General features: G+C 37.5%; 1 protein-coding gene across 1 annotated transcript in view; it reads right to left on the bottom strand.

Moving 5' to 3' along the window:
- The window catches only part of LOC107724849 (tenomodulin-like), a 36,929-nt gene that overhangs the window by 5,757 nt on the left and 16,182 nt on the right, over positions 1-14,990 (bottom strand). Inside the window, exons 3-5 of the mRNA XM_016533929.1 lie at positions 10,489-10,629; positions 5,929-6,027; positions 611-770 (exon numbers count right to left, since the gene is read on the bottom strand). Of these exons, the coding sequence (XP_016389415.1) occupies positions 611-770; positions 5,929-6,027; positions 10,489-10,629 (400 nt within the window). The remainder of the gene's footprint in view (positions 1-610; positions 771-5,928; positions 6,028-10,488; positions 10,630-14,990) is intronic.

The following is a 14,990-nucleotide window of genomic DNA, read 5'->3' as shown; positions in this document are numbered from 1 at the left end:
TCCAACGTGACTATGTAATGCATAAAGTCAAGCTAGTGCAAGATGAGCATTTGTGGTTAAAAAGTATATACATTTTAAAAAAAAATTTTTTTTTTAAGAAAGTGACATCTTTTTGCTAGATAATAAGACCCTTATTACTCAGCTGGGATCGTGTAGTGGCCTTTAAAGCTGCATTGAAACTGGAATGTTTTCCTCAAAAACCTTTATTTCTTTGCGATTGAAGAAAGAAAGACATGAAGATCTTGGATGACATGGGGGTGAGTAAATTACCAGGAAATATTTATTCTGGAAGTTAACTAATCCTTGAAGAACATAAAACCCTCCAGTACTATAATGCCCTCATTTGGAAAAAGTTGGTTTGTGGCAAAAATGTTCTTTAAACATGGTGTATTGTGTCCTTGATTAGTTAATCAGTGATTGCTTAGAACATTGCTAGAGCATAAACCATGAAATTCAGTGTTTTAATTATTTTTTTTTGCCTTCCTATTGAAGGGAATTACAAGCAAACAGTGGAGAGCAAAATAAATTACAGACTTGACTCTTAGGCTATTCTGAAACCTTATTACTAGGGTTGAATTGGATTTCGAGGCGGTGAAGCCCTGTTTGTAACCTCTGAGAGGAGATGGGTGGATCCAGTGGATGGGCAGATCTTGGCAAATCTCCCAGATCTTGGAATTCAACAGGAACGTTTTGTTGGCGATTGGGTCTTCAGCAGGGATCCATATCTGAGAGTCCATCATCTGCATATCAACTTCACCAGTCTCACTCACCTGTGAAAAGAATATACATTTTAATGCCTACACAAATGTAATGCCTAATTGCCAATATTTCTAATAACAGTCAATCACAGCTATTTAAAATAGTATATGATATATCATTATATAATAATAAACATTACATTTTAGTATATTAAAAAAGAGAAATGAGTTCCATAATTTTTTCAATACTTGGATGGTATCGATATCGATTCCCCAAGATTTAAATATGTGCTAAATCTTCTCACAGTTTCCATACACTGCATTGCACCAGAGGTCAGATGGCCACTGAAGCTAAATTTGAAAGTGTTCATGCATGCTTTTATTACGCATTGTTTTAATGATACCTGAGGATAAAAAATAAGTTGTTATAGCCGTTCAACAAATTGCTTAACTGCAAATTATCAGACTTCTGTTTTTTAATTACAATTATACAATCAGTTTCAACGTTTAATCTGAATCATTAAACAATCATCACACAAACCCATTATAAATGACATTTACGCTTTAATGTGAATGATGTGTCTTTGTCACAGTCTCTGGTTAGCACTGCAGTCTCTGTTTAAATGGACATGAGTGAAGTGTCAGCAGTTTGAGCAGTTTACGACTAGCTCCTTGTGTCTTTCAACAGTTCTGTGTATGGTAAGATGAGAAATAAATCATATCTTACACAACTTGCTAACACAGTTCATATTTTCACTTCAAAGCCTATTTTATGCATTGATTTTTTTTCGTGAAAAAAAAAAAAAAAACTACTAGTTTAACAAAACACTTAGGATCAATATTTGTATGTGGGGATCAAGGGGAAAGTATCAATACTTCAGTTGTGCTTTCAGAAGCTCATTTGGTTTGATTGAAACTGACCCAATTCTTTCCGTACCCTCCAAACACATTTCTGTTTGTCAGTTTATTGCACATGCAGGCATCCTAGGTCTCCTTTCCACAGTCCAAACAAGATAAAGCTGGAGTCTTTGTTTAATGTTGTTGCCTTGGATCATTTCACTCTTACTCTGCAGGGAGCAGAGAACTAACTGCTGACCATGGCTAACATATTTAATTTGACCTATCTTAAAGACCATAGCTGTACATTCTTGTGAAACACACTTATTTCTTCCCTAGCTGAGAAAAAAATGCCCTTTTCTGCAGGCACTGGTGGTGTTGCATTTTAATTTGTACAGCAATAGGAGTACAAAAATATATCTGACTTTAAGATGACTTTAAAGTCTGTCTGCTGTGTTGGACTAAGGAAGGACTGACGTGTTATTCAATCCTCTTGACATATTAAAGTAGACTGTGGTGCATCCACCCCATCACCCATTATACAACTAATTATACAACTGATAATAGTGTACTTAATTTGTTAGTTCTGCAGTTCATGAGCTGTTAAGTAAATTATTATTGCTTGATAGCGACTGTATGTCAGTTTCATCTAATTGAGATCTAGAAAGCATCTTTGGGCAATGTAATCACATATGAGGTATATGTTTGTTGTGCTTGTAGTTATGTGTAAATAGAAGTACAAACAAACTCTGCTACATTCCCTTGTTAATTAGTGCAGAGACCAGAGAAACGGCTCACATGACAAATATTTTTATAAGGTGATTTTCTCCCAGTCTAAAGCTTAATTGCACATTAGTTGAGCTTGATGTAGAATCCTGAGGCTATTTTCTGAGCTACTATCATTTAAATTAGATTAACCTCTTTCTCTTCCATTTGCTCTCCCTCTCAGCCCTCTTTTTTTCATCCCACTGCTCTTGTTTTATTAGAAGTCAATTTCGGTGCCTTTTCTTGTTTGTTGGGAAGTGACACAGCACTGACCTGAAGCGGTTCCAGTTCCGCCTGATTAAAAGCTTCACTCTTTGCGCCTTTGAGATCGTTTCTTTGCTCCAGCCCCATTTTCCTCAAATCACGCTAAACTAATGATGACTAGGAGGACAGCCTGCATGACTCAAGCGGTGAAGGATGCTGTTTTAGCCTAAAATTAAAACAAGGGCCAGCAGTGCAAGTAGACTGCTTAAATTGGCCATCTTGACAGCTCAAGCAAAGTGTGACTTTCATACGAGTAAACAAAGGTTAGGGCACTGATCCTACAACATTTTATCACATTTTTTGAGAAATTAGCCAGATAAGTTTGGGTGGGTTCTCTTGAGACATCTAAAGGTTGTGGAAGAGACACTGAAGGGAAAAGAGCAAAGCTGAGTTATGTCTTGACCAAGGAGTCATGGTTTGGCTGGTTAGCATGGCCCAGTTAGTATGACCCCTGCTGGTCAATGCTGAAATTACACCATTAAAATGCCTCTTTTCTTCATTGATGGCCATACTTTAACCAAGCATATATATATATATATAAAATTAACTATATATTAAATATTGAATTTAATTATATTATATTAGTTTTTATAGAGTGTAGTCAGGACATAATTTTTTTCTTCTGTGGTTTCAAAGTAATCATGGTATCTAAGTAATCGCATGGTATCTACAGTACCAAGAGTTTGGGGTCAGTAAGATTTTTAAAAGCTTTTTTAAGAAGCCTCTTAGGCTCACCAAGGATGCATTTATTTGAACAAAAATACAGTAAAAACAGTAATATTGTGAAATGTTGTTACAATTTTAAATAAGTTTTCTATTGGATATATTTTAAAATATATTTTATTTCTGTGATGCAAAGCTGAATTTTCAGCACCCATTACTCCAATATTTAGTGACACATGATACTTCAGAAATCATTCTAATATGCTGATTTGATGCTCAATATTTGACATAAATATTTTGTTACATTATAAATGACTTTAATTAATTTTTAACTGATTTAATTTATCCTTTCCGAATAAAAGTATTAATTTCTTGAAAAAAAAAAAAAGTTTACTGAACAGCAGTGTATGCCTCAGGTGACTGGCTCAAAACAGTTGTGTCCAGAACTGAATACCTATGAGTAAAATGTAGAATTCAAAGCACGTTCTTCCAAAGGGATGCCTTAGAGATGAATAGGAATGCTAACAGATATCTTTCTTTGGGCTAGTCTGGTTTTTTTTAATGCCTTAATGGATCCAAGAATTTTAATGCCAAATATGATGATTCACTTGCGATGATGGCTCTTTCTAAAATATACAACAGCTGTGTTGTCTTCTCTTGAAAATGTTTTACATTTTAAGGAGAGATTAACACTTCTAAAACAGTTTTTTCTTAATGTTAAAAACTAGGGCTGTGGAAATAAAATATTCACAGATCAGTCTTTTGTTTTAAAAAGCAGAATGATACTGTAAAAATTTGAAAGTATATATATTTTTAAAGCATATCTTTTCCACTAACTCCCTTGCATCCTGTACCTTAGTTTGAAACCCCTTGGACTAGGCAAAATAATTGTATAATAAATAAGAATATTTTACACTAATGCAATTAATTCCTGACTACATGTAAACCTCTTTAGTATAAATAGCAATGGCAAAAGTTGAAAAGAGGTAGTACCAAATTTATCCTCAGACTCAAGGACTGTGCGGGAAGACAGGCCGCGATTTCATCGGAGACATTTGGGCAGTTGCAGACCAGTGGGAAGTTCAGGGATTACCGCTTTCATCATTTCCCAGACTGAATAAATTGAAAATGGTAAACAAACTGGCAGCATACAGTTTATGCTTGTCACCTGGTTGTGCTCGCAGGCTGCTTTATTTCCTTATCAGTGGCATGCAGTTTCTTCTCAGCCAGCATTGTTTTGTGGTGAAGCGTGTTAAGGCAGCTTGCTCTGGGACCACGGTCACATGCCCTGCGGCTCAGCTGCACTTGGAGCTAATAATGTGGATTTTTAACCTCTACTTCCTTTACATGCTCACAACCTTGGAAAGAATGGCCTGCTTCTCTCTCTCTTGCTCTCTCTATCGTCCACACGCAAGCAGTCTTTGGTTTCAATAGCATCCTGATTTATCTCAGGCCTCCATGCTGGTATGTATATAATCAAAGATTTAGAGAAATGCAAGATTGTAAATTGGCAGTTAGCAAGCCTAAATAATTCTGTAACCTTCATGTGAAGCTCACAGCTTGTATTTTTTAGCATTTTACACTCTTTAGTCTGTTTATCCAATAAATGAGAGATCATTTGTGTGAATGTTCTCCTGGTTAGCTGCGTCTTTACGGTAGGAACAGCTTGCTCCATCTTGCACCATGTGTCCCTGTCTCCCCTCGAGAACCAGGCGCATCGCTCTCTCTTTCCGTCTACCCTCTCTTTCTAGCCCCACTGCTTCAGCCCTGGCCAACTCTGATTGATTTCGCATCTGTGAAACAAAGCTTAGCCGAAAAATCTAATTAGGTTTCACAATTTAGCAAAAAAAGGGAGAAATGGCAGCGACATATGGCGTTTGCTTCGCAATTAGTATCTGTAAACATGGATTAGACATTAAAACGATGAGGGAGAGAACATGCAGGCTGTTTCTGCCTATAATACCTTCTGTTCCAAAAGTCAAAGAGGATGTCTGGGAACTTGAGACAACAATAGATCACTGTGTTTTTAATACAAATCGGAGAGGCACGACACTTTGCTTGCACTCCCCCATTTCGATATGAACTGCCACGGAAAGAGAGTTTAGCGCTTTCGAAACCGCCTGCCATTCTCCATGACACCCATAAATTGGATGCTTGATTGATAGAATTTCACCCATCACTCTTGCCGAGCATCACAGACAGCCATTAGAGCAGGAGAACAGAGATGAATCACTTCAGCCCTGAGTCAAGTGAAATTTACGGAGCAAACATCTTCAAATACCATTTTAATGGCTTACCTTTCCCAAGGACCCCTCTCTCTCTCTCCTTAAGGCTATTTGGGCTGAGGCTTCAGAGGAGATGATTAAAAATTAATATTAGTTCAGGATTGACAGCAAACACCATTTGATGTGTTCCACAAAGGGGTTATGGGATTGTGGACTTTCGGATGGATTCACGGCCACAGGAGACCCAAGTTTATATTTTTGTGGAAAATGCTGGAGGGGATGTTGAGATGTTGTAGGTGGGTTGGGGAGTTGGCGTGGGTTTGCTGGTTAGTTGGATTGCAGATAAATGGTGATGGTTGAAGCAAGTTTCATTTTTCACAGTCTGATGAACTCTGTTGCAAAATTCATGATGTTTTTTTTCATCCTGTTTAAAGGAAGCAGATTGCTGAAAGATGTATTTGATGAGATTAAAATACCTCTATGTCAATGGTCTTTGAGTCCAGCTTGGGCAGCTCCTTGGTTTGAGCCCTGATGTAGCATCTCAGGTGCTTGGCAAAACGAATGCCTGTGATGCCCTTGAAAGACATATATGTTAATGAGATTGACTGTTTATTCCATGATTTGAGAAAAAAAAAAAAATCAGCATTCGACCTCAAATACTCTCACAAAAACACCCAAAGCCTTTTCAGTGCAGCACAGATATAGCGAATGTTATATAACTAAAGCAACGGGAATCATTTTCTAGCCAATTCAAGATTATTGGTCTACAGCCCCAGCCAGTAGAGAGGTATACCGCCGAAGCCATGATTATATGTAGGCAAAGCCCATTGATTTGCAGCACTTATGGTCTGTGTTGCGAAGCTAATCTGTTTGGTGAAGTGAGGAGCTTTTTTCCTGAAAGCCACAGCTGATGGTCTGCCATACAGAATTTGTTGCTTTACACTTGAAAAGAGAAAAACACATTTTAGCAGGAGCATCTGAAGAAAGTTCTTTACTGTCTGAAAGCAGTCTTCGAAGGGGAATAAAGGCTATCGTGTTACAGACTCTTCACGCGGAAGGATAAAAACAATATCTCCTTGCATTCGGGAATACATTAAGTAATCCACAGCTGCTCTCGTATTGCTGTTGTAGCATAAGGAAAGTGAGAGTGAGTAGTATACTGTCGGAGCTGAATTATTTCTGCAGTATTAAAGGAAGCATCATAAATTCATGTGTTCTGTGCTCTTATAAACACTGTTAGACTGCATACTAACAAATTTGTCATTTTCACCTAAGCTCACCGGTTAGTAAAGAAACGGTTATGAGAGGAGTGAAAAGTGCATTGTTTGTGCTGAAAATCATTGACAAATTGCTTTTCAATTTCTGGTAATGGTTTGCTTTTGCACGCAAGAAGGAACTATCTTCTGATGAAATGCATTTATTGCTGAGCCTGGTCAACTGGAAAATGGAGAGACTCTTCAATACAGGGATAACAAATTGGAAAAGAATGTCATTTAAGAAAGAGTGTTGAAGTACAGCTTCGCCATTAGCCAGATTAAATGTGTGCATGGTCTGAGACAATTATTCGAATGGAAGCACTGAATGATGCAATTGGCAGAGAGGGCAAAGGAGCTCTGCTCCAATAATTGGCACATTACTTGTATGTAGATGCCCACACCTGTTTCCACCAGTTATTGGTTTGAGAGACAACAAATACTGCTTCCTGGATGCAGGTGAAGTCAAGGGCTGGCGCTAAACCGAATTAGCACTGAGGAATCGCTCTTAACAACATTACTAGATCTAAGATCAGACTTAATCTGTGTCTGGGAAACTGACCCTGGCAGTATACTGTTTCTGTATTAGGATGTTAGAAACGGACTTTGACTTTGTTAAGAAATTCTCCCTGCATCTTTACCGACCTCTTGTATTATCAAATGGGCGGTAAGATAGCTCATCTTGTCTTCCTGTAGGACAAACTAATCATTGTTGTTCTCTACACTGATGGACAGAGACAGTGATTATTGGCAAAATCATTTAAAGCCTTGCTCTTAGCCACTTTTGTAACTGGTTTTTACAAGACTACAACGACTGGAGAAAAATGTGCCATTTGTACATTAGGAAACCCTTTTGTTTCTAGCTCTTTTGCACTTTGCTACATTTAAAAAAATAATCTAAGTCACACTGACAAAGTCAAAGTTATAAGAAACAAAATTGTGCAATTGTGAGATACAGAGTCGCAAATGCACAAGCAACCATTCACTCTAAAAAATGCTGGGTTGTTTCAACCCAACGTTGAGTCAAATATGGACTAACCCAGCTGTTGGGTTAAATTTTTAAATTAAAGTTTTAACCCAAAAGTTGGGTTAGTCCATATTTGACCCAAAGTTGGGTTGAAACAACCCAGCATTTTTTTGAGTGTTCAAACGTTTATGGGTCTGTAAGATATTTAATTGTTGAAAGAATATTTTGGTGCTCAAGAAACATTTCTTATTATCAAAGTTAATAATAGTCGTGCTGCTTAATATTTTTGTGGAAACCTTGATACTTTAGAATTTTTTAAAGGGCTCCTATTATTACCCTTTTTACAAGATGTAAGTCTCAGGTGTCCACAGAATGTGTCTGTGAAATTTCAGCTCAAAATACCCCACAGATCATTTATTATACCATTTTGAAAATGCCCATTTTGAGTGGAAGCAAAAACATGCTGTTTTGGTGCATATATCTTTAAATGCAAATGAGCTGCTGTTCCCTGTCCACTTTTCCAGAATAGGGCTGTGCCTTTACAGCTTGTACTTTGGATACTCTGCCAAAACAAAACATTTGTTTGGTTTTGATTATCATGTCTATATCATATCAGTTTAAACTTCTGATATAGGGTTTTCTGAGCACACACATCCGAAGCATGTGCACAGAAAGCATCTGTCACACGACATGAGTGCTAAACTAAGTTGTCTTTCATGTCTTATTGCGCTTGCACAGTCAAATACACACAAGGTTATGTCAAAAACACACATGATTTACATAAACATAGTCGGTTATGTCTGTGAATGTAAACAGCTGGGAAAGAAATGTCTGTTTATATTAGATCTGTATATTAAGTGACAGAAGCGTGATATACAGTACCTACTGCTACATATGCTGTTAATATGAGCCAAACAATAAAATAAAAATCACTCACTACTCTTGGCTGAATAACTTCTGTAGCTTTAAAAGAAAAAAATTCTTAAATACTGCTTTTAAATGCTCTAGCGTGAAGATAAACATGGCAGATTGTGTGTTTATGTGCTCGTCAACAGTTGTGGGCAGGGCCTGTAAAATGTGACGTCACTTTGTATAGATTCTGCGAACAGCTTGTACTGAGACACTGCTTATGATTTATAGGGATAAAAAAAAGGAGTGGGTGGATTTTTATCATTAAAGGGGAGTTGTGTACACACACTGCTATCACACATTTATGCCCAAACACCATGGAAAAGTGAATTTTGCATAATAAACAGCATTTATTGAAATAGAATGTTTTGTGGCAATGCAGGTCTTCACTGTGACTTTTGATGAATTTAATGCAACATTGTAGAATAAAATTATTAATTTAAAAATAATATTAATAATAATTGATTAAAAAAATCTTAAAGACCCCAAACTTTTGAGTGATATGCTATGATACATGCAGTATATGCAGTGATTCCTGGACAATAAATAAATAAATAAATGCAATGGAAAAACTGGTACTCTACCTTGTATTGCAGTAAAAAAAATATTACTGGAATATTTCTTTTCCTCATGCTGAAGGACATTTAATGTTTGTTTTTTTTGTTTGTTCATAACAGTCTATGCGATGTGTCTCCTTGGCTTTCCCTATAAGCTGCTGTGGAATTCTCATTATTAATTTTGAAGTTTCTGGAGGACACTCAGAGTACTTGTCTAAAACAGTAGAGGAAGGATTTTGCTTGTGTTTCTGTTGGCATTACCACTGCATTTCCATTCATGGGCTGTAGCCTTCAGGCTCTGTGGAGATGGTTTGTAGTGTTAGTGTGTGTAATGACTTGCAACATCCCTCCTTCACAAAAATCAATTCCAAAGTCTGCCCTGAGCCAGAAGTTGCAAGAAGTGCCGAAGAGGGCTCGGTGCTCGAACTCCCTTTTCATTTATATCAACATGTGATATGAATGATTTTACCTATTCACTTGTTTTCTGGTTTCCCATGGCAATGCCTTGAATGAAACTAATCTCTTTTGTGGCTTTGCTTCACTGACCATAGTAATTTAGAAAGAAGATGGGGCCAGCAACAAGTGTGTCTGAATGCTGATGCGAGATGTCATCGCTGCCAGTTTGCTTTTGCTTAGCACAGTGCTTTTCAAAGAGATTCAATATCATCAGTCTGAGAGAAAAAGTAAAACGCTCTGTCTGTATTTTGACATCAGTTCCTAGGCTGAGACTCGGATTGCAGGAATATGAGCTGAATCTATCACATCACAATGAAAATATTTCACATGTATGTCATAAACCCTTACATTTTTGAAGTCATGCACCTCTAGGACCTCATTAGTGCCGTTTCCCATCCTGAAAATCTCTATGCGTTGTGCTGGATAGATTTCCATCATGCTCTCAGTCTCCAGTCCATCCAGTACGGCTTTATACTGATGATCATATACCTGTTCGGACACATACAACCCAACATAACAAATTAAAAACACAGTGCTACTAGAATATCCTGGATTTTACCTATTCACTTGTTTTCTGGTTTCCCATGGCAATGCCTTGAATGAAACTAATCTCTTTTGTGGCTTTGCTTCACTGACCATAGTAATTTAGAAAGAAGATGGGGCCAGCAACAAGTGTGTCTGAATGCTGATGCGAGATGTCATCGCTGCCAGTTTGCTTTTGCTTAGCACAGTGCTTTTCAAAGAGATTCAATATCATCAGTCTGAGAGAAAAAGTAAAACGCTCTGTCTGTATTTTGACATCAGTTCCTAGGCTGAGACTCGGATTGCAGGAATATGAGCTGAATCTATCACATCACAATGAAAATATTTCACATGTATGTCATAAACCCTTACATTTTTGAAGTCATGCACCTCTAGGACCTCATTAGTGCCGTTTCCCATCCTGAAAATCTCGATGCGTTGTGCTGGATAGATTTCCATCATGCTCTCAGTCTCCAGTCCATCCAGTACGGCTTTATACTGATGATCATATACCTGTTCGGACACATACAACCCAACATACCAAATTAAAAACAAAGTGCCACTATCCGATCTGCAGCAATAGCATGTCCCATTTAAAATTGACTGGATTTCACTGCATGAGATAAAATATCAAGTGGAATCTGAAAGCTAAATTTAAAACTAAATTACTTTTCTGAGACTTTTTTTTTTAAATGATTTGTAGTCAACTGGTAATTTTTAGTGGATGTATGAAGTTAGTTCCCCTCAAGTACACACTGGTATACTAGCAGAATAACTACATTTGCAGTTCATCACATTAACTATGAACATGTTACACCAATGTTTGAAAGTAACTAGTGTGTATTATTAATACTTTAATAATTAACAATAAAAAATGTGACTTCTTGTTTTAAATGTGTCTTTTTAACATCATACCTGTCATTGAAGCTCTTAAGAAACCTTTTGTGAAACGTTTTGCTTAAAATAATTGTCATTTGTTTTGCTATTTTTATTATACTGTATAATGCAGTGCCATTCACACTTTTTAAGTGTCCAAAAGATGATGCTGGATCTAGGAACACCGATCCAGTGCTTATCGCCTCTTAATTGCTTCTCAAAAGAAGATATTTTGAAAAAAAAAAATTCATTGTATGAAGAAAGAAGAAAGTAAGTCAAACAGGTTTGGAACGACATGACATCATTCTGTAAATGATGACTAAGTTTTTTTTTTTTTGGTGAACTATCCCATTAATATGAACACACTTTATGAAACTGTCTTGGTTCCTTATTAACACAAGAATTATATCTTTGTCAAAGCCAGTCGGTTTGCTCAGGCTGATGGGCAGCATGACTACGACCTCTATTAATGAATACGAACTGGCAGCTGCCCTTAGTTGCCGTAAGTACGCTCAACAAATGTCTGATTTGTCTGATTGTCTGAGGTCTCGGAAGCATTATATGGCTTTTCCCGTTGCCAGGCCTTGCAGTGCTGCTGTTTATCTCAGCACTTTCTTAAATGCTGTTTTTGGACATGCATGAGTGGCTCCTCTCTGTCTACAGAAATGATTCATGCCCACCAGCCAAAAACCCTGCTATTAATATTTATGTGTGTGTTGTGTTATGATGAGAAATTACACTGCTGAGCTCACCCTCATCTGTCTCAGTAGCAATTCTGATTAATATGTTATGCTTAGACATAAGGCAAAAGATGCACACACACAAATATATTACTACATTAAGATGAATGTCACAAATCAACGTGTTTTCTGATTATTAAAGTACTATATGCAGTGTAGCATAGAGCAGTAAACACATAATTTAATATCGACTTGTTTGTCAGCTCTGTTGCGGAGAGTGTAATGTATTGAAATTAGCTTGAAAGTAACTTCTGCACGGATCTGCATTTGTATTCATCCATATACAAAGAGGAATGTATGTAAAGACGTGAGTGTATGACTGTGGCGATAGCAGAACTGATTTGACTACAGTGAGTTGTAAAGAGAATGAAATATAGAATATTCCATTACTGAGAAGAAGTGGAGATATGTTTTTATTAGTGTTTTTATTCGTGATTTGTTTATTCCTGCAGTTTGAGGGGGTAATTTTGTTCTGACAATGCTTTATTGATTGAAGTGAATTTCAATCAGTCTGTTCTTCACACAAGGCTACTGTATCATATGACTTCAAAAGGTACTTTTGCATCCTTTTTGAAATGTTACAGCCCTGGTCTCCATTCATTTTCATTATATAGAAATGAGCAGTTGAGAATAGCCAGAAATTCTCCTTTTGCATTCCACAGAAGAAAGTAATACGGGTTTGGAACTACATGAGGTTGAGTAAATAATGACAGTTTTCATTTTGGAGGGAACTATCTCTTTAAGAACGTGATGAAGAGTTAATGAACTGGGTGTCCTGTGAAGACCTTGTCAGTGTCAATCCAGCTTGAAGCTACTGCAGGCATTCTTATTGATTAAAATGGCAGAGCTTTTTAAATCCCCATTCCCTGTTCTTTTTTCTCGTTGTTGCTCTCCTATATTATGACAAACCTCAAAAGACCTTCCCCTTTATCATATTTAACCTAATTCATTTTGTCTACTCTGTGCTTTCCTGTATCCAAGTTACCTGAATAGATGACAAAAAAGACTAGATATTACAAAGAAATAATGATAATGAAAGTAAATTTGCTGTCAGCACTATGGGAGAGTAATGGAGTTCAAGGCGAAACACAGAGAAATGTATTCATAGTGCTCCATCATGAAGATACCTTGAGCATTGCATTGATTCGTGTGACAGTGTTTGCTTTTTCAAATTTCATCCACCCAGTGGTGATCATGCTACTTGCCTGGCAGGATTAAGTATTATTTACCCTCTCACCATATTTTACCTCCAACGTTAACAATTTAGGATTTTATCTCGACAGTAGTCTTAAACTAGACAAACAAATCAATAGCATAGTTAGCACCAGCTTTTATCATCTACGCCGGTTAGCCAAAGTCAAATCATTTTTAAGTAGAGAAAGCTTTGAAAAAGTTATTTACGCTTTTATTTCCACACGACTCGACTACTGTAACTCATTATAATTATATGTTGGGCTACCTCTCTCCTCAATTTCTCATCTCCAAATGGTCCAAAACGCAGCTGCGAGATAGCATTACTCCAATTCTACGTGCTCTACACTGGTTGCCAGTCCAATACGGAATTTATTGTAAAATTTTAGTTATCATTTACAAAGCTCATTGCAATCAAGCCCCCAAATCTCTCTGACCTAATTGTCACTCACAACCCATCTAGATCACTTCGATCAAAAGATCTATATCTCTTTTCTGTCCCACAATCTCGCTGACAATGCAGGGGTGATCAAGCTTTTGCAGCGGCTGGGCCTAAGCTGTGGAACAGCTTACCACTACCTGTTCGAACTGTGTGCTCTTGAAGAAATATATAGTTGTGCTACAGCGCATGTTCTATCAGTTGCTCCAAGGCCACCCACATGTAGTTGTTCTCTGATACTTCAATAGTATAAAATCGATAGTATAAAACAATTAACTGTGATTTAATTTTATGATTACAGAAGGTTCAAGAACTGTTCTCCATATATACAACAGTTGTTGAGGGGACAAGTTAAATTTTTTTTCAATTCTGAACAATTTTATTTTAAATGATTACGCCATGGTGTCCACCTAGTTGAGGTGGACACCATGGCGTAATTAACCAATGGCGTAATCATTCCAATTAATCAGTCACATCATATTCATTGCATATATATATATATGCAATGAATATGATGTGACTGATTAATTGGAATGCCATGTTTAAATAAATAAATTATTGTTTTAAATTGACTGACAGCACTATTTTTTAAAATACTGTACATTTCAACTGGTCTTGTGCTTCATGTCACAATTTCCCGGACATTTCTTTTTGCCCACAATATTGATTCGCTTAGTTGGTCTCAAAACAGCGACAAATAGCTGTATTACAGGACAGAGAAAATGTAATATTGTATTCCTCAGAGATCATAAGAATGTACTGGCAAGTTCAGAGTCTGCTCATGATATATTGTTAAAATTGTCCCTAGTGCCTAGGCCCTGAGCTCTCAATACCTGCCAAACTCATTACTTTATAAAAGAGGCATTTGAGAAGCACAGTCTTTTGTTTACATTTTTGCAGGTATGTCATGTGACCACCACAGGAGCTTTTCAGACTTACGACAATCTACGCATTGAGAATTCAAGTATATTACCCACAATCTACTTCCCGGTGATGCCACCTGGCTTCAATATACTTCAAGTACTCAAGATAGATAACATGTGGAGGGGTTTTCAGAGTTCCCCTGTTTACTTCTTTTCATCTACTGCATGTCTGATCTCTTAGGTGGCCCAGCATATGGACACTCTCAGGAGGAGAATTAATAACAGACAAGGAAGCTGATGAAGTCTGAGAGTGGTTTGCATCATCGTGCCCTACTGGTCCCCTGAGGACGCATGTTAAAGGTCGTCCAGACACTGTCACAGGTGAGTGGAGGAGAGAGACTAGTATGCTCATGACAGCATGTCCCCTTGTTGTCCTCAAGGGCCTAGAGATATGACCGCCCGTCAGAGCGCAACATGATGGCTGTCATTCAGAAGTGAGACAATGAGATGTGAGAGCGACAGGTCTGTAGTTGTTAAGTCCAGTGATTTTGGGCTTTTTGGGGACCGGAATGATGGTGGAGCGTTTGAAGCAGCAGGGAACACAGCTCCAATGATCTGTTGAAGATCTATGTGAAGATGGGGACCAGTTGATCAGCGCAGACTTTTAAACAGGCAGGTGAAACACCATCTGGGCCTGAAGCTTTTCTAGATTTCTGCTTCCTGAAGACACGGTTCACATCCTCTACACAGCCCTTAAGCACAGGT

Source organism: Sinocyclocheilus rhinocerous, unplaced genomic scaffold, assembly GCF_001515625.1.
Source record: "Sinocyclocheilus rhinocerous isolate Xijiao unplaced genomic scaffold, SAMN03320098_v1.1 scaffold1687, whole genome shotgun sequence".
NCBI classification, from domain to species: Eukaryota; Metazoa; Chordata; class Actinopteri; order Cypriniformes; family Cyprinidae; genus Sinocyclocheilus; species Sinocyclocheilus rhinocerous.
Note: the sequence above shows the minus strand (reverse complement) of the source record. Positions and strands in the feature narration are given on the sequence as shown.